The 13,994-nt window shown below is 36.5% G+C and overlaps 1 protein-coding gene across 1 annotated transcript; it reads left to right on the forward strand.

Annotated features, from left to right (window-relative positions):
* The first annotated feature begins 5,299 nt into the window (after positions 1-5,299).
* Positions 5,300-11,382, forward strand: LOC129412641 (uncharacterized). The gene is made up of 3 exons (XM_055166773.1): positions 5,300-5,398; positions 6,657-6,919; positions 11,072-11,382. The coding sequence occupies exons 2-3, from the start codon at positions 6,670-6,672 to the stop codon at positions 11,380-11,382; spliced, it is 561 nt and encodes a 186-aa protein (XP_055022748.1). The 5' UTR covers positions 5,300-5,398; positions 6,657-6,669.
* The last annotated feature ends 2,612 nt before the right edge of the window (positions 11,383-13,994 follow it).

A 13,994-nucleotide genomic window follows, 5' to 3' on the forward strand; every position in this document is an offset into this window, starting at 1 on the left:
TGAATAGATGCCGTCAAAATGGAACATATTTGTATCGCTAGCTGGGAAAATACAAAAACAATCTGAAAGTGCCCCCAGCTGTTTGCTTTAATGCACAGGAAGGAGAAATGAAGTCTTTCGGAGGTCGAGTGTAGAGTTTGAGTCATTTTGTGTGGTGTCGTAGATGAGAGCGGTGTGGACATTATATGACTTGACATCGCGAATGCATTTAATAACTCTGAGCTTAAGGCAGTTTATATGAAATGCGAGAATAATGATTGTATACTGCGCCAAGTTGATTCAATGGGTTTTTTTCGAACAAGAGCAAAATATGTTCATATAATGTCTTTTACATCAGTGGTTCTCAAACTTTCCACAGAGTAGCACTTAAGAAAATATCTGGCCTTCCGAGTACTAGATCTAGACTATTTGCTCTAAACTTAATTATGTATGTTACCTAGTCTATTGCTATGTACTATTTCTAAACATGGCATAGACTGTGTAAAGAAGGGGAATAAGGGAGTGTGACATCACCCGTAGCGTTCGGTTCCAGTCAAATGAAGCTCGTGAGGCTAGCAGTTATAGGGGTGGATTTGGACCAGGGTTCCATACTGGAAATAGGAATTGATTTACAGACAAAATAGCGAAATAAAAACACCAAGGTGGTACTTGTACAATTCGTTCTTTTGAATTTCAATTAAGAACGAACAACAGTAAACTGGGAAAATGGTTTGTTATTTCATTATTCCATTTTAGTGTCAAACACACTTTTATTTAAAATAACTCCAATCAAAAAAGTTATCATGCCTATTTTAATTTTGATATTTTATTCTCTCTGGTTTATTTGCCCCGGAAGTTCTGCTGCTTAGCACGCCGCTTGTGAATTCAGTGTCAACCATGAATTTATAATAAAAATATTTTTATTATAGTTCTATGGTGTCAACTGAACAAAGTTTATCGCTCGTTTATTCTCATGGAGTTTAACAATGACTTTCTAAGACGTGAAATTAAACGTGTCACTATAAAAAAGATTTTTTAGGTAAGTCCTTCTAGCAGCAGAACTTCCGGGACAAATAAACAGAGAGAGAGAACAAAATATCAATATAAAAAAACACAGAGACTGTTTTTTAATTGGTGTTATTTGGATTACTCCAAATATTGGAATAAATATTGGAAATTGAGGTTGAAATCTGTTTTGTTTTTTTGTTTGTTTTTTTTGACACTAAAACTGAAAAATGAAATAACAAGCTGTTTTCCCATTTTATTGTTTTTCATTCTTAACTGAAATTCAAAAGAACGAATGGTACACGGACCCAGGATCATGTAGAGGGGGTTAATACGAACATTTTAAGACCAAAATGAAGAGCCTGATAGCAGTAATTACAGAGAGTCGATGGAGCTGATGGAACCGGAAGCGCCCCCATACTCACTTCCTATTTGGAATGCAGCTGCTAGTGGGTTCACTATGTCCATTTATATACACAGTCAATGAAACAAAGAGTAACCCAACAGAGGACGTAAAAGTGGATTCAATCGATTACATTTAGCAAAATATTCAAAGATACAAACTGCAGCCACAGGAGGGCAGTAGTAACCAATAGATACTTTTTTTTTCATCTGTGTATTTCCTCAGTCATCCAAATGGCGAAGCATTTACACCTGAATTCACAGTTTCACAGTGGCAAAAAAATAGATTGTTACATCACTTCGCAAAGCATTATGGGATACCACCTTAGACAAACAAATTCTAAAGCAAAGTGGCAACCATAATAGCAAGCAATCACAACAACATAACAACCATCTCATTTCCAGCTCTAAGTTCTTCATAACTTGTTTTTTTTTCATGCAAAATATGTGGTTTTAGAAATGTTTACAGAGTTTAGGTTTGTCTGATGTTATCATACCATCTAAAGTGGGCTATGACGTTATGTAAGGGCTGTTATCTATTTCTTTAAAGGTGCACTATGTAACTTTTTGGTTTCTGTGGATATGGCAGTGCTTTTGAATGTTCCACAATATGACATTAAACAGATCTACCGTACATTTATTCAATCACAGGTGGGTTTATTGTTCAAAAATGCCTGCAAAAACAAGTATTCTGGATGTGAGCGGGGTTGCCTCTCCATAGATCTGACCTGTAACTTGACCTGGTTTGGTGTCCGTGATGATAAAAGAGTTTAATGTCATACTGTGAAACATTTCAGGCAAAGCGATGGGGGAAAGAAGATGACGGACTCCCCATCAGAAAAGCTACACAATGCACCTTTAACAGATCAAATTATGACTTCGTGGAGGACTTTCGCTTCTACTTTCCAACACATTGTTCGTATTCCTTCAACAAAAACGATTTTCTTTTCTTTTTATTTCTTTCAAATTGAATCTGCCACGTGAATCTAAGTCCCTGTTTGTTGCATTGTCATGTCTCTGTCATGTGGAGTGAACCAAAGTGAGCCTTCTGCATGTAAACAACAATATTCAGAGACAGCTACAGACTACTGCTGACAACTACTTCTAAAATAACAATGCAGTGTTTTGTACTTCAAAAAAGATACCGTATAGGTTTTTCCTATTCACAGGACATATGCATAAGTGAATCATTACAATCTGTTGCCTATGTCATGTAGCAGCAAAAGAGCAAAGAAAAGAGCATCGAGTGTGATATGTGATAAAGAGACCAGAGGCGGTGAAAGTGTGAACAGGCAGTTGTCACATTCACAAGTATCAAGTCATATACCAGCTATAACAGCAGATTATTTGTAAGTATTTACCATTAATGTATTGTTTTATTTACTAAGAAAATAAAACCTGAAAAAATCTGAAATGTAAAGAAAAAAAAAGGGAAACTTGTATACATTTTGGTAAATTGTGTTAATCCTGTTGAAAGCTTTTTCAGCAGTGCCAAATATTTAGTAATGAGTATTTGTTTTGTCCTTGTGTCTACTTTCACAAATGTATATAATTTATACAGTGTGTACCTTAACATGATTCCATGGAAATACAAAGTTACAGACTCAGGTTTGTGGAGAGGCAAACCCGCTCACAGTAAGGACACATGGTTTTCTTTGTTCTGTCTTCTATCTTGTACAATAAACACACTCAAAATTTAAAAACATGCTTTTATTTTAGTTTATTTTGCGGCTAGAAAGTTACTGTGGCATTAAATATGTGAGAATAAATTGTAATTTCTTTAGTTATTTATCTAAAATTATGCAAAACTATTGTTGATTACTATTATATTATTGCTTTTTTTTCATATATTAATTTAAACTGTATGCTTATGTATCTGAACTTATTGGCAACCACTCATTTTTTCTGTTTTGTGATTCTATCTTCTCTCTAACTTAGTGTGATAATAATGATCTCACTTTATCGAACTGACAGTGCCAAATACCAGCTGGAGTTCTGACAGTGTAAGACAATGCCCCGCTGGTCTCCATCAGAACACTGGTACATTTAAACATCATTTATCTCTGATTTCTTCTGCGGGGGCATGACAAAACCGTGACGCCAGGTAATATGACTCATCTCCTCTGTCATTAGATCAAAATAACATTGAGTTTTATGTTTCCCAAATGCCAAGAGTTGAATGCGAGGTGAATTTTGACTTTTATTCTAGGCATTTGAAGATTCTGACGTCATGATTTCTTGTCTCCTTGTCTTCTCTGGATAACATCATGGGCTAAAGCTCAGTCACTTTTAATCACACACTCTCCTTGTGTAGAGCTTCCAGGGAAGAGGATGGAGGAGTGATGAGAATACTAAATACAAAAGCGTACTTGCTCATGATCATGCATTGACCTTATAAGATATCTGGAATATGCTACAAAACAAGTTGAACTGATTTTCTCATCAAAACAAGTAAAAATAGGTTCCATTCACATTTTTTTTTTATTTGATTATGTCATACTCTCAGATGGTGGGTGAATGCCTGTGTAGCTTTTTGGAAGATTTCATGTTTTTGTAACAAATGTTGAACCTTATCATTATCACAAAATAACCGTATAATGAATTTCATGGCTTAAAGTCCTTGCAACTGACAGCAATCACAGCTTTGGGGTTGAATAATTGCACAACTTTCAAAGCTCTTCTGAAAAAATTACTTCTCATTTGTTTACTTGTACTGACAGAGAAGTCGCTGAACTTGGGTCAATTTTGTTTCGTGTGGGTAGCCCTAGTAATTACAGAGATCTTAACCACAAACCAGGTCAACAAATCTGCAGTGTGAAAGTTTAACAGCAAATTCCACCAACGAATTCTAACCTGTGCTAAATGTTATACTGTAGGGATAGAATGTCACGTGAACTCAACAAAACCCCTTATTTTTTCTCCCTTTATTAATCAACACCAAGTAAAGTTACACCTTATTTTTGAGTTGAAGTCTGATTTTTAAAAACTTGATTGCTGCATAGGATAATATCTTTGCGTTACAATCCGCTGAGTCCCCCCTCCTCTTCCTCCAAGTCAAATAAAAGTAAGTATCTCCATAGAGAGACATGGGAGCAGGCAGCAGCAGTGACATACAGCACGCCTCAGGGCTCCTTCACTGAGCATCAGCACTGACACAGTCTGTCTATAGAAACAAGACGGGAACGGGGGCTCTGGTGTAGCAACACTGACATCTTCTGGACACTTGTGGAACAGCAGATCAACAAGTTCAAATATGAGAAGCTGACTAGTGTGTTTGTTTAGATTCAAATAATTCAGTACACTACACATTTTTCTCTCATAATAATAATAATAATAATGGTAACTAATTATCAAACTGAAACTGATTAAAAGAGCTACTATTTGTCTAGATCTGATTTTGATTGCATGCTCTTATTTTACTGTTCTTGAACTTTGCGTTGCAACAGTGTAATTTCCCCATTGTGGGAAATTTTTTTAAAAAGAATACAATAATCCAATACAACCATCACTTCTGTAAATTGTGTATACATAAATATGGTACGCCTCAGTGAATTGAATATGGGGAAACTGTAGTGAGTAATAACATGATGTAAAATATTTGTTTAGTATAATTATTGAGTACAATGCATAACTTACAACACTGGCATATGAATAAGGCTACACCTCCTTTTGGCCCATGTAGTTTTATCATTTTGTATGTATTTATTTATTTATTGCACATGGACTGCCTTGGCTGTCACGTCTTGTCAAAATAAAAATAAAAATCTATAAAACTAGTAACTAAAAACTCGCTAAAGCACACGTTTGCGATCACTTCGTTTATGCTCATAACATAATGCATAGCAGCTTGTGTTTAATGATCCGTGTCCCATTATCTCTCTTTGGCCAGCAGGGGGTGGTGATTACTGTATTGGATCCGTGAACAACTGTCACAACACCCCCGAACATAAAAGCACGTGTGGACTGAGCATGCGCACTTCGGAGCCTCCTCTGCACTGTTTACATGGGAATGGTGAGCAAAAATCTAACTTTTTTACAACAACAGCTTGATTTTCACTTCATCTGTTCAGTTCTTATAGCAAATGGTACAGGTTTATGCTAGCCTTGCAACTGTATTTCCATGCATATGCTAATACAATTAATTATAGCTGAAGGCACCATATGAGCCTAGTTAAACAGCATTTGCACTCAGTTAATTAGCCTAATCTATTTTACATTAGCAGTTATTCTGAAAACATATTGGACTAAACTTGAACTGCACCATGACTTAAAAACTAGGACTTAAACGTGTTTGAACAACCAGCTCATTAACCAGTTATAAACCAAATGAGTAAATCAGGACTAAAACAGATTTAAAGAGCCACTATGTAACCTTTCTGGTGGAGGGTCCGACACCTTCTTGTCTCCATTTATGTTAGTTTTGTCTAGAATGTTCCATGTATGCATTAAATGTCTATTTCCATGGAGACAAAGAGGTGTTGTCAGCAGGCTAAGTTACAGGTTAAATTTGGGAAGAGGCAAGCACACGCAGATTATGATATAAAAAGAGCAATAATAACACCTTAAATAAATGCTACATAAATAAGTTTAATGTCACACAGTGGAACATTCCAGGCCAAGAAATTACATCTCTGTGGATACAAGCAGACACCAGAAAAGTTGCACTGTGCTGCCACTCCTGCTACACTTTTTTATTGTTTATTGTAGTTGCTAAATGCTTTTTATCATGCTTTTCTCCATGAAGATGTTGTTATTGCTTTGTCTGAGATGTTCCACAGTATGGTATTAAACCTTTCTATATTCATGGAGATCAAACCAGACCAAGTTACAGGTCAGATCTGTGGTGAGGCAACCCCACTCACAGTCAGAATGTCTTTTTTTCTAGGTATTTTTGAGCTATATCCACCTGTAATTGAATAAATGTAAGGTAGAGCTGTTTCATCTCATATTGTGGAACATTCCAGGCAGAGCAATGACATCTCCACAGAAGCGAGCAATTGATGGACCCCCAACCGAAAAGTTACATGGTGCACCGTTAAAGTAGTATTAAATATTTAGTATTTATTATCTTATTTTAATCACTGGGCCTTGAAGAACAAATTTCATTCTGTCATGTGTTGCATGCTGAAAGAACCTTGAACTTTGATCCAGCTCTAAATTCAGACTTTTACATTACCAAACCTGTCCTGAACCAGGTGTAACTAACCTACAGAAAACCGCTTTATAACCAGCACATTTTGAATTACCTTGCCTCTGCTGCTGTTGCTCAGGTGCTTGTTCCTGATGGAGGCTGTCCCAGGAGAACATGAGGAAGTGGAGGCAGAGGGAGCCATGCTATGGACCCTCCAGGAGGCTGTGGAGAGGCAGACTCTGCAGATTGGGGTGTCTGCGTGTGGGGCCACAGCTGTAGTGGACGTGCTCAAGGCCCTGGGGATAGAAGCGGCCCCAGAGCAGGTGGATCGCTGTGTGCAAACCAGACTGAGGAGGAATGAGTCTCCTCTGCCTGACTATCTACTGTCCAGGAGCGAAGCAGGTACAGCCAATAGAACACACTGAGATTTATAAAAGAGTATTTAAATGTTTTATGCTTGGAATATTATGCTTTTTATGTTATTCTCTCATCAAAAACATGCCTGAAGAGGTTTTAGATGTCAGGCCAAGCATGTGTCAGTAATTTGGTGATTTTTCCCAGGCCCTGTTTGAGCACTTGTCATGGTTAGCTGTAAGTTTCTTTCCAATGCTCAGCTCACAATGCTTCATAAATATAGAAAAATTATTAAAAATTATACACAGCAACTTGACAAACCTGATGAGATGTGCTGTAGTGTCATTAGCAGGATGTGCGCTGATTGTGTTGTGATCGCGCTCTGAAGGGGGAGTGATTTAACGCAGAGAGCGAGGGGAGTGGGACTTAAAAAAATACTCCATAGAGACAAACAAGTCACGTCACATATCCAAGGTACAGGTGAGAGCTGTGGAATAGGGTGAAAAGGAAAAAAAGATAATCAATTTGAAAATTTTTCTGTAGTTTAGTCACGTAGAAGTAAGAAAAAATATATTACAAATTTTCATCATGTGTTGCTTTTATATAAAAATAATGAATTTTATGTGTATATTGTTGTCATATTAGATACTAAAACTATATAGAGGGCATTTTGGATATGTTACGTAGTATTTGAGTAAAGTCGATCTGACTGAAAATTGGTGGAACAATTCTAATTTTGCCTCATTTTTTGTTAAAATTTGAATAAATCAGATTTGGAATTAGATATCAAAAACTTCTGTACATTTTGTCACAATCTTGTTAAGTACAACAGTGTAAAGTTTGGGGTTTGTAGGTGATACTTTAAGGGATGATCCTTAACAGCCTTTGCAGTTACAATGCCCCACATACCTTTGTGAATTCAAGTTAAATAAAATTCTGAAATACATTTCAGTGCAAGACAACTTTGGTGTTTCCAATGGAAAGCTTATATGATAAGAGACCAAATATGAGACCAAACCGATCAAAAAAAACAAAATAAAAACTCCCCTTATGTACTTGAGTGTTTAGCAATATGACACTGAAATCCCACTCATTAGCAATAGACATATGCAAATTGTAACTTTATAATACACAAGCGTAAAATAAATTAGACAAACGTACACTGTGTTCAATTCAAACTTCCACTTGTTTCAATCCGCAGAGTCAAGAGCGCCCTCATTCTCGCTCCTGGATGACAGCCTGAACTAACTGTCTGCGAAGTCGATATAAAAATGGTGTAACCGAGCTGAAAAAGTCAATTACAGCGTCTCCTTTGAGAGGCATAAAACTCTTTGTCTAATTCGAGTGGGTACTTTGTGGATTTGTGTGCGCGTGGCGGAGCAGTCAGCTGTCACACAGGGAGGGGAGGCAGACAACGGCAGGTTTTATAGCTCAATAGAAGATACTCTCCCATCTCATTCGCCATAGGAGTTATGGTCTATCAGCATCAGTGGTACCTGGAATAAAAAGTGCACCGGGTTGGAGGTATTGGCACTTATGGGAGCTGTGTGTGTTAATATTTTATCAGCTCAAAATGTCGCTGAGCAGCTTTTGAGTGAAGACAGAGTGCAGTATTATAGGGTTAGTGCTACTGAGCGTCTCCAGTGATAAGAGCGTAAAGGACTTCTAAGTCTTCTTTCTCGCATTTTGCCTCATAAATATTTTTTGCTGTATTTTTGACATTGTTTCAATAATTTTGGGTAAAAATGACAAAACTTATCTCAGATGAAGCAAATACTCATACTGGGGCAATTTTCGTTAAATTTTCAAGCTTTATCTCGTATATAAAAAGAATATGACTGTAACCCTTTGTTTGGAAAGTGGACTGAAAATCAAGCCAAGTCCATAAACAAAACCAGTAGTATTCATAATAGCAGAACGCTTATTCTGATCCAAAACCTCTGCGGTACAAGTGCTGATTTAAATTGCAAAAAGTACACATTGGAAAATGATAAATACACAATATAGTGCATACATATTTGCACCATATATACAGTAACTCTATTGTCTGGCTCTAAAACCAACAAAACAAACTGTCCCATAGGTCTCATAATACATAATAATTGTAGGTTTTCTCGAGCAGTTTTTTCACCAAGTTTTTTTTTTTTATTATTATTTTTTAACATTGTGAAAGTTTTAGTGACTTCCCTGGATTTCTGAAAAAATATTTGTATTTGTAATTTGTAGTTTCTGATGCACCAAAGTGATTAAAAAGACAAGCTTCATAAGTGGTCTACTTTGTGCAACTGGGAACTCTAACCTCATTATCTTACATTAACCCCAAAGATGAGGCAAGATCATTTGTACTTGCGTTATACTTGCCATTTGAGAAAATACTCTAAAATAAACAAGTTTTTCCTCACTTCAAGATAAAGAGATTAATACTGCATTTGTGTACTTTTTGCCAAGGTTTAATTTTTATCATTTTATCACACGCTTAACACTTTCTCTCTTTTCATTTACAAACAAAACATTGCAAACACCTAATTTTCACATGATATGAGCCAAATGTGCCAACGACCCTTTCCCCCTTTATTAAACCAATTACTAATTTACGCTCAAATTAACACTTCTCCACTTCTCACATTCGAAACAGCTTGTGCAGTGTTGTGTGAGGATAATAGAGCGGTATCGTGAGGAGATATAAAAATAAACAGGAAAGTATGAAGAATAATAATCAATGCTCAGAGGCTGGAAATCGTTGGCTGTTTATTTGTGTGTAATTACTGCCGTCGTCAATAACACCAAAGGCAGCCGTTTGTGTCGCCAAGGTGACGTCTCTTTTAATTAGAGCGCTGTAATTCAGATCATGGACTACTTTACTAATGATGATAACCAAGATGTGTCTGCTGACGAGTAAATAATGACAAGGTTGTTTCAAACGCTACATCTGCATTTCATCAATACATGTTTACGGTACATAATAATTAGAGTATAGCATGTAGAGGAAGTAATGAAAAGTAATGAGGCTGTATTTGAAAAGTTGGGAAACACTGAGACTGAAATTAGATATATTTTAAAAATCAATATTCAGTCCACAGTGCACTTTTCAAACATATCTCGAAATGCCTCATTATTTGTTTGATAATGATATAATTACATAAAGGAAACAGCATTATTTTTTTCATCTTGTTTTAAGGTATAATATAACTTTCGGGAGGTGGTACATCACTTGCATGATTCCACGGAAATTAGGGTTGTCAAAAGTATCGAAAATCAGACACTAATCAATTCTAAAAGCAGTATCGAAACTAGATACTCATTTGAGCAGGTATTAAAAAGTCACATTAACGCAACAGAAATGAATCTTTTCTGAAAAGTTTTAGATTTATCTTGAGCTGTATCAGAAAAAGTATAAACGCACATAGACGCCCGTGAACACTATGGAACCTACTTGAATGACTGAGGGATTACACAGATATACGGATACATGGCAATATAAAAGAAAATACTACGATTTAACGTTGAAAATAATATTCTAAAGAGAGTCTAAAGACAGTAGGGATGTAAGAGTAACTGAAATATTGTGATATTGTATCGTCAAAGTTCTCATAATAATATCGTGGACCATCACAATATATCAAACTACATGTCTCTTTGCTAAAATTTGCTAAAGAAATAAAGCACTTTTAAATCTTAGTTCTTTGGATTAAGTTTTGTCAAGGCATTTTAAGAAGAAAAAGTATTCACAGTTTTGTTGCCTCCACAAAATATCACAATAAATATCGTACTGTGAGATGTTTATCGTGAAAGTATCGTGCCAAGAGATTTGGATATTGTTACATCCCTAAAAGAGTGTCAAAAGTTAAAAACATACTTTGGAACATTCTCTATGGATATAGATACATTTTATACCATACTGTGGAAAATTGGAGCCATAGGAACTACATTTCTATGGAAACAAGCAGGAGGAAGCCAAGTCAGAGTCAGGTTTGTGGAGATGCAAGCCTGCTCACTTTAATATCCATCGCAGCAATTAGTCAAACTTGACACTGCTGCTTTCTTTCACATGCACAGACGCACAGTTTTTTTTTCTGAATACATATGTTTGTGGTGCCCCTGAGCAAGATATTTCACCCAACTGGAAGTGCATCTGGTGTGATTAGTCTGTTCTACACACTCCTGTTTAAAATGATTTAAACATTCTTCCATCCTTTGTAGGCGCCACTCACACCCAGCTCATCTCCGGAGCAGAGGAAGCCAGCGAGGGGAAAGTGATCGGCCGCTTCTTCCACCTGCACCCTCCTCGCCGCGTGCCCCTGGTCAGATGGCTCGCCCACTGGGTCCGGAGAGGGGCCGTTCCTGTAGCAACCATGAACATGCAGAGGGCTGTGCCGAAGGGGGAGGAGGTGCCTGACGCCTGGCACCATCAGCTCATATTCGGAGTCCTGAGGAATGCAGTGTTCATGGCCAACCCTTTAGATGTAGGCAAGTATGAACATGTGTGGTGTTTTGCATACAGACAGATGTAATGTTACAGGAGTGCATCATTTATTTTGAACAAGCGGAAGAGTGCAATAGTGTTGTCACGATAGTAAAATTTCAAGCTTGATCAGTACCAAGAAATAGACTCAAAACCAATTTTTTTGACTGATATCTGATATCTGATATTTGTCCTGCTGTTGTGGCTGATAACTGATACTTCACATTTTTTCTTAGCAATTTATTTATTTAATGAGACAGGGACAATGCACATTTTACATTAACCTTAACAGAAGACATGCATTGTGCCAGGTTGTAGCAGCAGTACCAAATCACAATCACAAATTAACTTTTCACTTACACTGTAACACTCTTCTGTTTCCATTTTGACAAATCGAATCTGTTCACAAAGTTCACACTGAGAATGTGGGTGCGAAATGTGTTCCATAGTTGTTCATGGGCGTATACTAGTGTGGTTTTATACTTGTTCTGATGCAGCTTAAGATCATTATAAAGCTATTGTAATGTATAGTAATGTATAGTAATGTGACTTTTTAGTATAGATACCTGCTCAAATGAGTATCTACTTTCGTATCATTTAGTATCTGATTTTCAGTACTTTTGCCAAACCTAGAGTGCAGTGTTTCTCAAATTGTGGTACAGAAACTCCTTCTGGTGGTATGCAAGGTGCTCTATAGTGCTTATATTTGCTTAATTCTGAGTAAAATGTATCCGCCTTTGGATAGTTTTCTTGGTTATAGGTGCAATGATGTAGTCCAATTTTGAACATAATTTAGCACCAATTCAAGTCCTGTTTTAGACCTGGTTTAAATCTGGAAAGTCCAATGTTTTCTTAGGTGTACTTGGTATGAAAGTAAGTGTCCTTAAGTGTACTGAACCGACAGATTATATATCATAGATTACTGATATTAGCTGGTACTTTTATTTCTGATTTTTAGATAAGATAGTTGAATAAAATAGTGTCACACGCTTTGCAAACTGCATGTTGATATTTCATAATATTTTTGTGAAACATACTAGTATATATTATACGAGTTTGGTGATATCAATTCAGTGCTTTTCTGTTAAATGTAACTCTATGCTTTTCCCCATCTCTTCCCTCATTGGTCAACCTCAGTCATGCTCGTGTGATTGACAGATGGATTTAATCAATTTTTAGTCAAGTGTGAACTCTCAGAAGAAACAGATGGCTAGTGACATCTTTAAGGAAATATAACGATATAAGGTGTACGTGAACCGTGCTAAAAGTCAAAATTGTGATCTGGCTCTGTGAAAAAGGTGGTAGTGTAGTATTTGTCATTTATTTTCTCAAACTTGGGGAATTATATTTTGTTTTAACCTTGCTCTTTTGTGAGGACTTCATTATCATGGTGTTCAGGGAATAAAGTACAAAATTCAATTCCGTACATTCTGCCATTTCCTAATTTAAAATTCTGAAGTGCTTTTGAGTAATTGTGCTTTTGTGTTACAGTGAGTGAATCAGAAATCCATGAGCGTCTGTGCAGTGAGTCTGTTCTGTTGGTGCGAAGAGAAGACGTGTTACAGCGGCTGACTCCAGACTGCTCCTTATCAGAACTCTCCCAAAACCAGTCTGACCCACGCTGGAAGACCCTGGATGTAGAGGGTATTATATTTTTATACTTTACTTGTTCTTGTGTGATATTGTTTCATATGATAAAAATATCTAGAGATGTAATTTCTTTATATTCAAGCTGATTTCATTTATTTGTTTGAATATGTAGTCTGTCTCCTTCTAGCCTTTGCAGGAGTGGGTAAAGAAGCCAAAAATTGTGAACAAGTAAGAGTAATGTTGCTTCAAAATAATTTTACTCAAGCAGGAAGTACAAAGTAGTGCTTCAAGTAATTAAGTAAGAGTAAAAAATGATTGGGAAACTACTCAAGTGAGAGTAACTTAAAGAGTAACTGTCGGAAAGTAACGTCTGATTTATAATTTAAAGTTTGTGTAATTTGAAGGACAAAATAAATAATGCACAAAATCTGGTATTTTCAAAGGTTAGACACAAAAATGAGGAAAAACTAAATCGTATCTGAAGGAGAAGTGCAAGAAATACAAATGTTCAAATAATTTCATAATAGAGTTACACACATTGGGTAGAGTTACCAAAACTTTTACTCAAGTAAGTGTACTGTTACCTCAATACAAATATTACTCGAGTAAGAGTTAGTGCTGCTAGAAAAGTACTCTGAAAAGCTCAATTTCTTTTAAAAGTTAGTGAGTAAATGTAAGTGAGTACACCCCTCTAGGTATGTCATCTTGTTGATAATCACTGAAGCTCCATGTTTTTCCATACTCCTGTACAAGACTCCTTTGTCAGTGCTCAGATTGCCTTGACATTAGCTTTGGTTCAATTCCTTCATTCCACAGTGCACCAGAAGAGTATAAAGCAAATCTAGCTCAGGGCAGAATACATTTCTAACTTCTCAGTCCAGTACCTTCAAATTGAAAATGACTTCCGGATGGCAGTCGAAACGTCTCCATTTCATAAACATTGTCCAGATGACTACCTTCTTGAAACTTTTCTTACCAATAAGCATATAAAAGTTTAAAGGTCCTATATTGACTCTTGTGAGCTTTAAGCCTTGTTGGAATGTTGTTATCGCATCAAAAACATACCCAGAG

The sequence above is a fragment of the Boleophthalmus pectinirostris genome, unplaced genomic scaffold (assembly GCF_026225935.1).
Source record: "Boleophthalmus pectinirostris isolate CB_2022bp ecotype Guang Dong unplaced genomic scaffold, ASM2622593v1 HiC_scaffold_11, whole genome shotgun sequence".
In the NCBI taxonomy this organism is placed as follows: domain Eukaryota; kingdom Metazoa; phylum Chordata; class Actinopteri; order Gobiiformes; family Gobiidae; genus Boleophthalmus; species Boleophthalmus pectinirostris.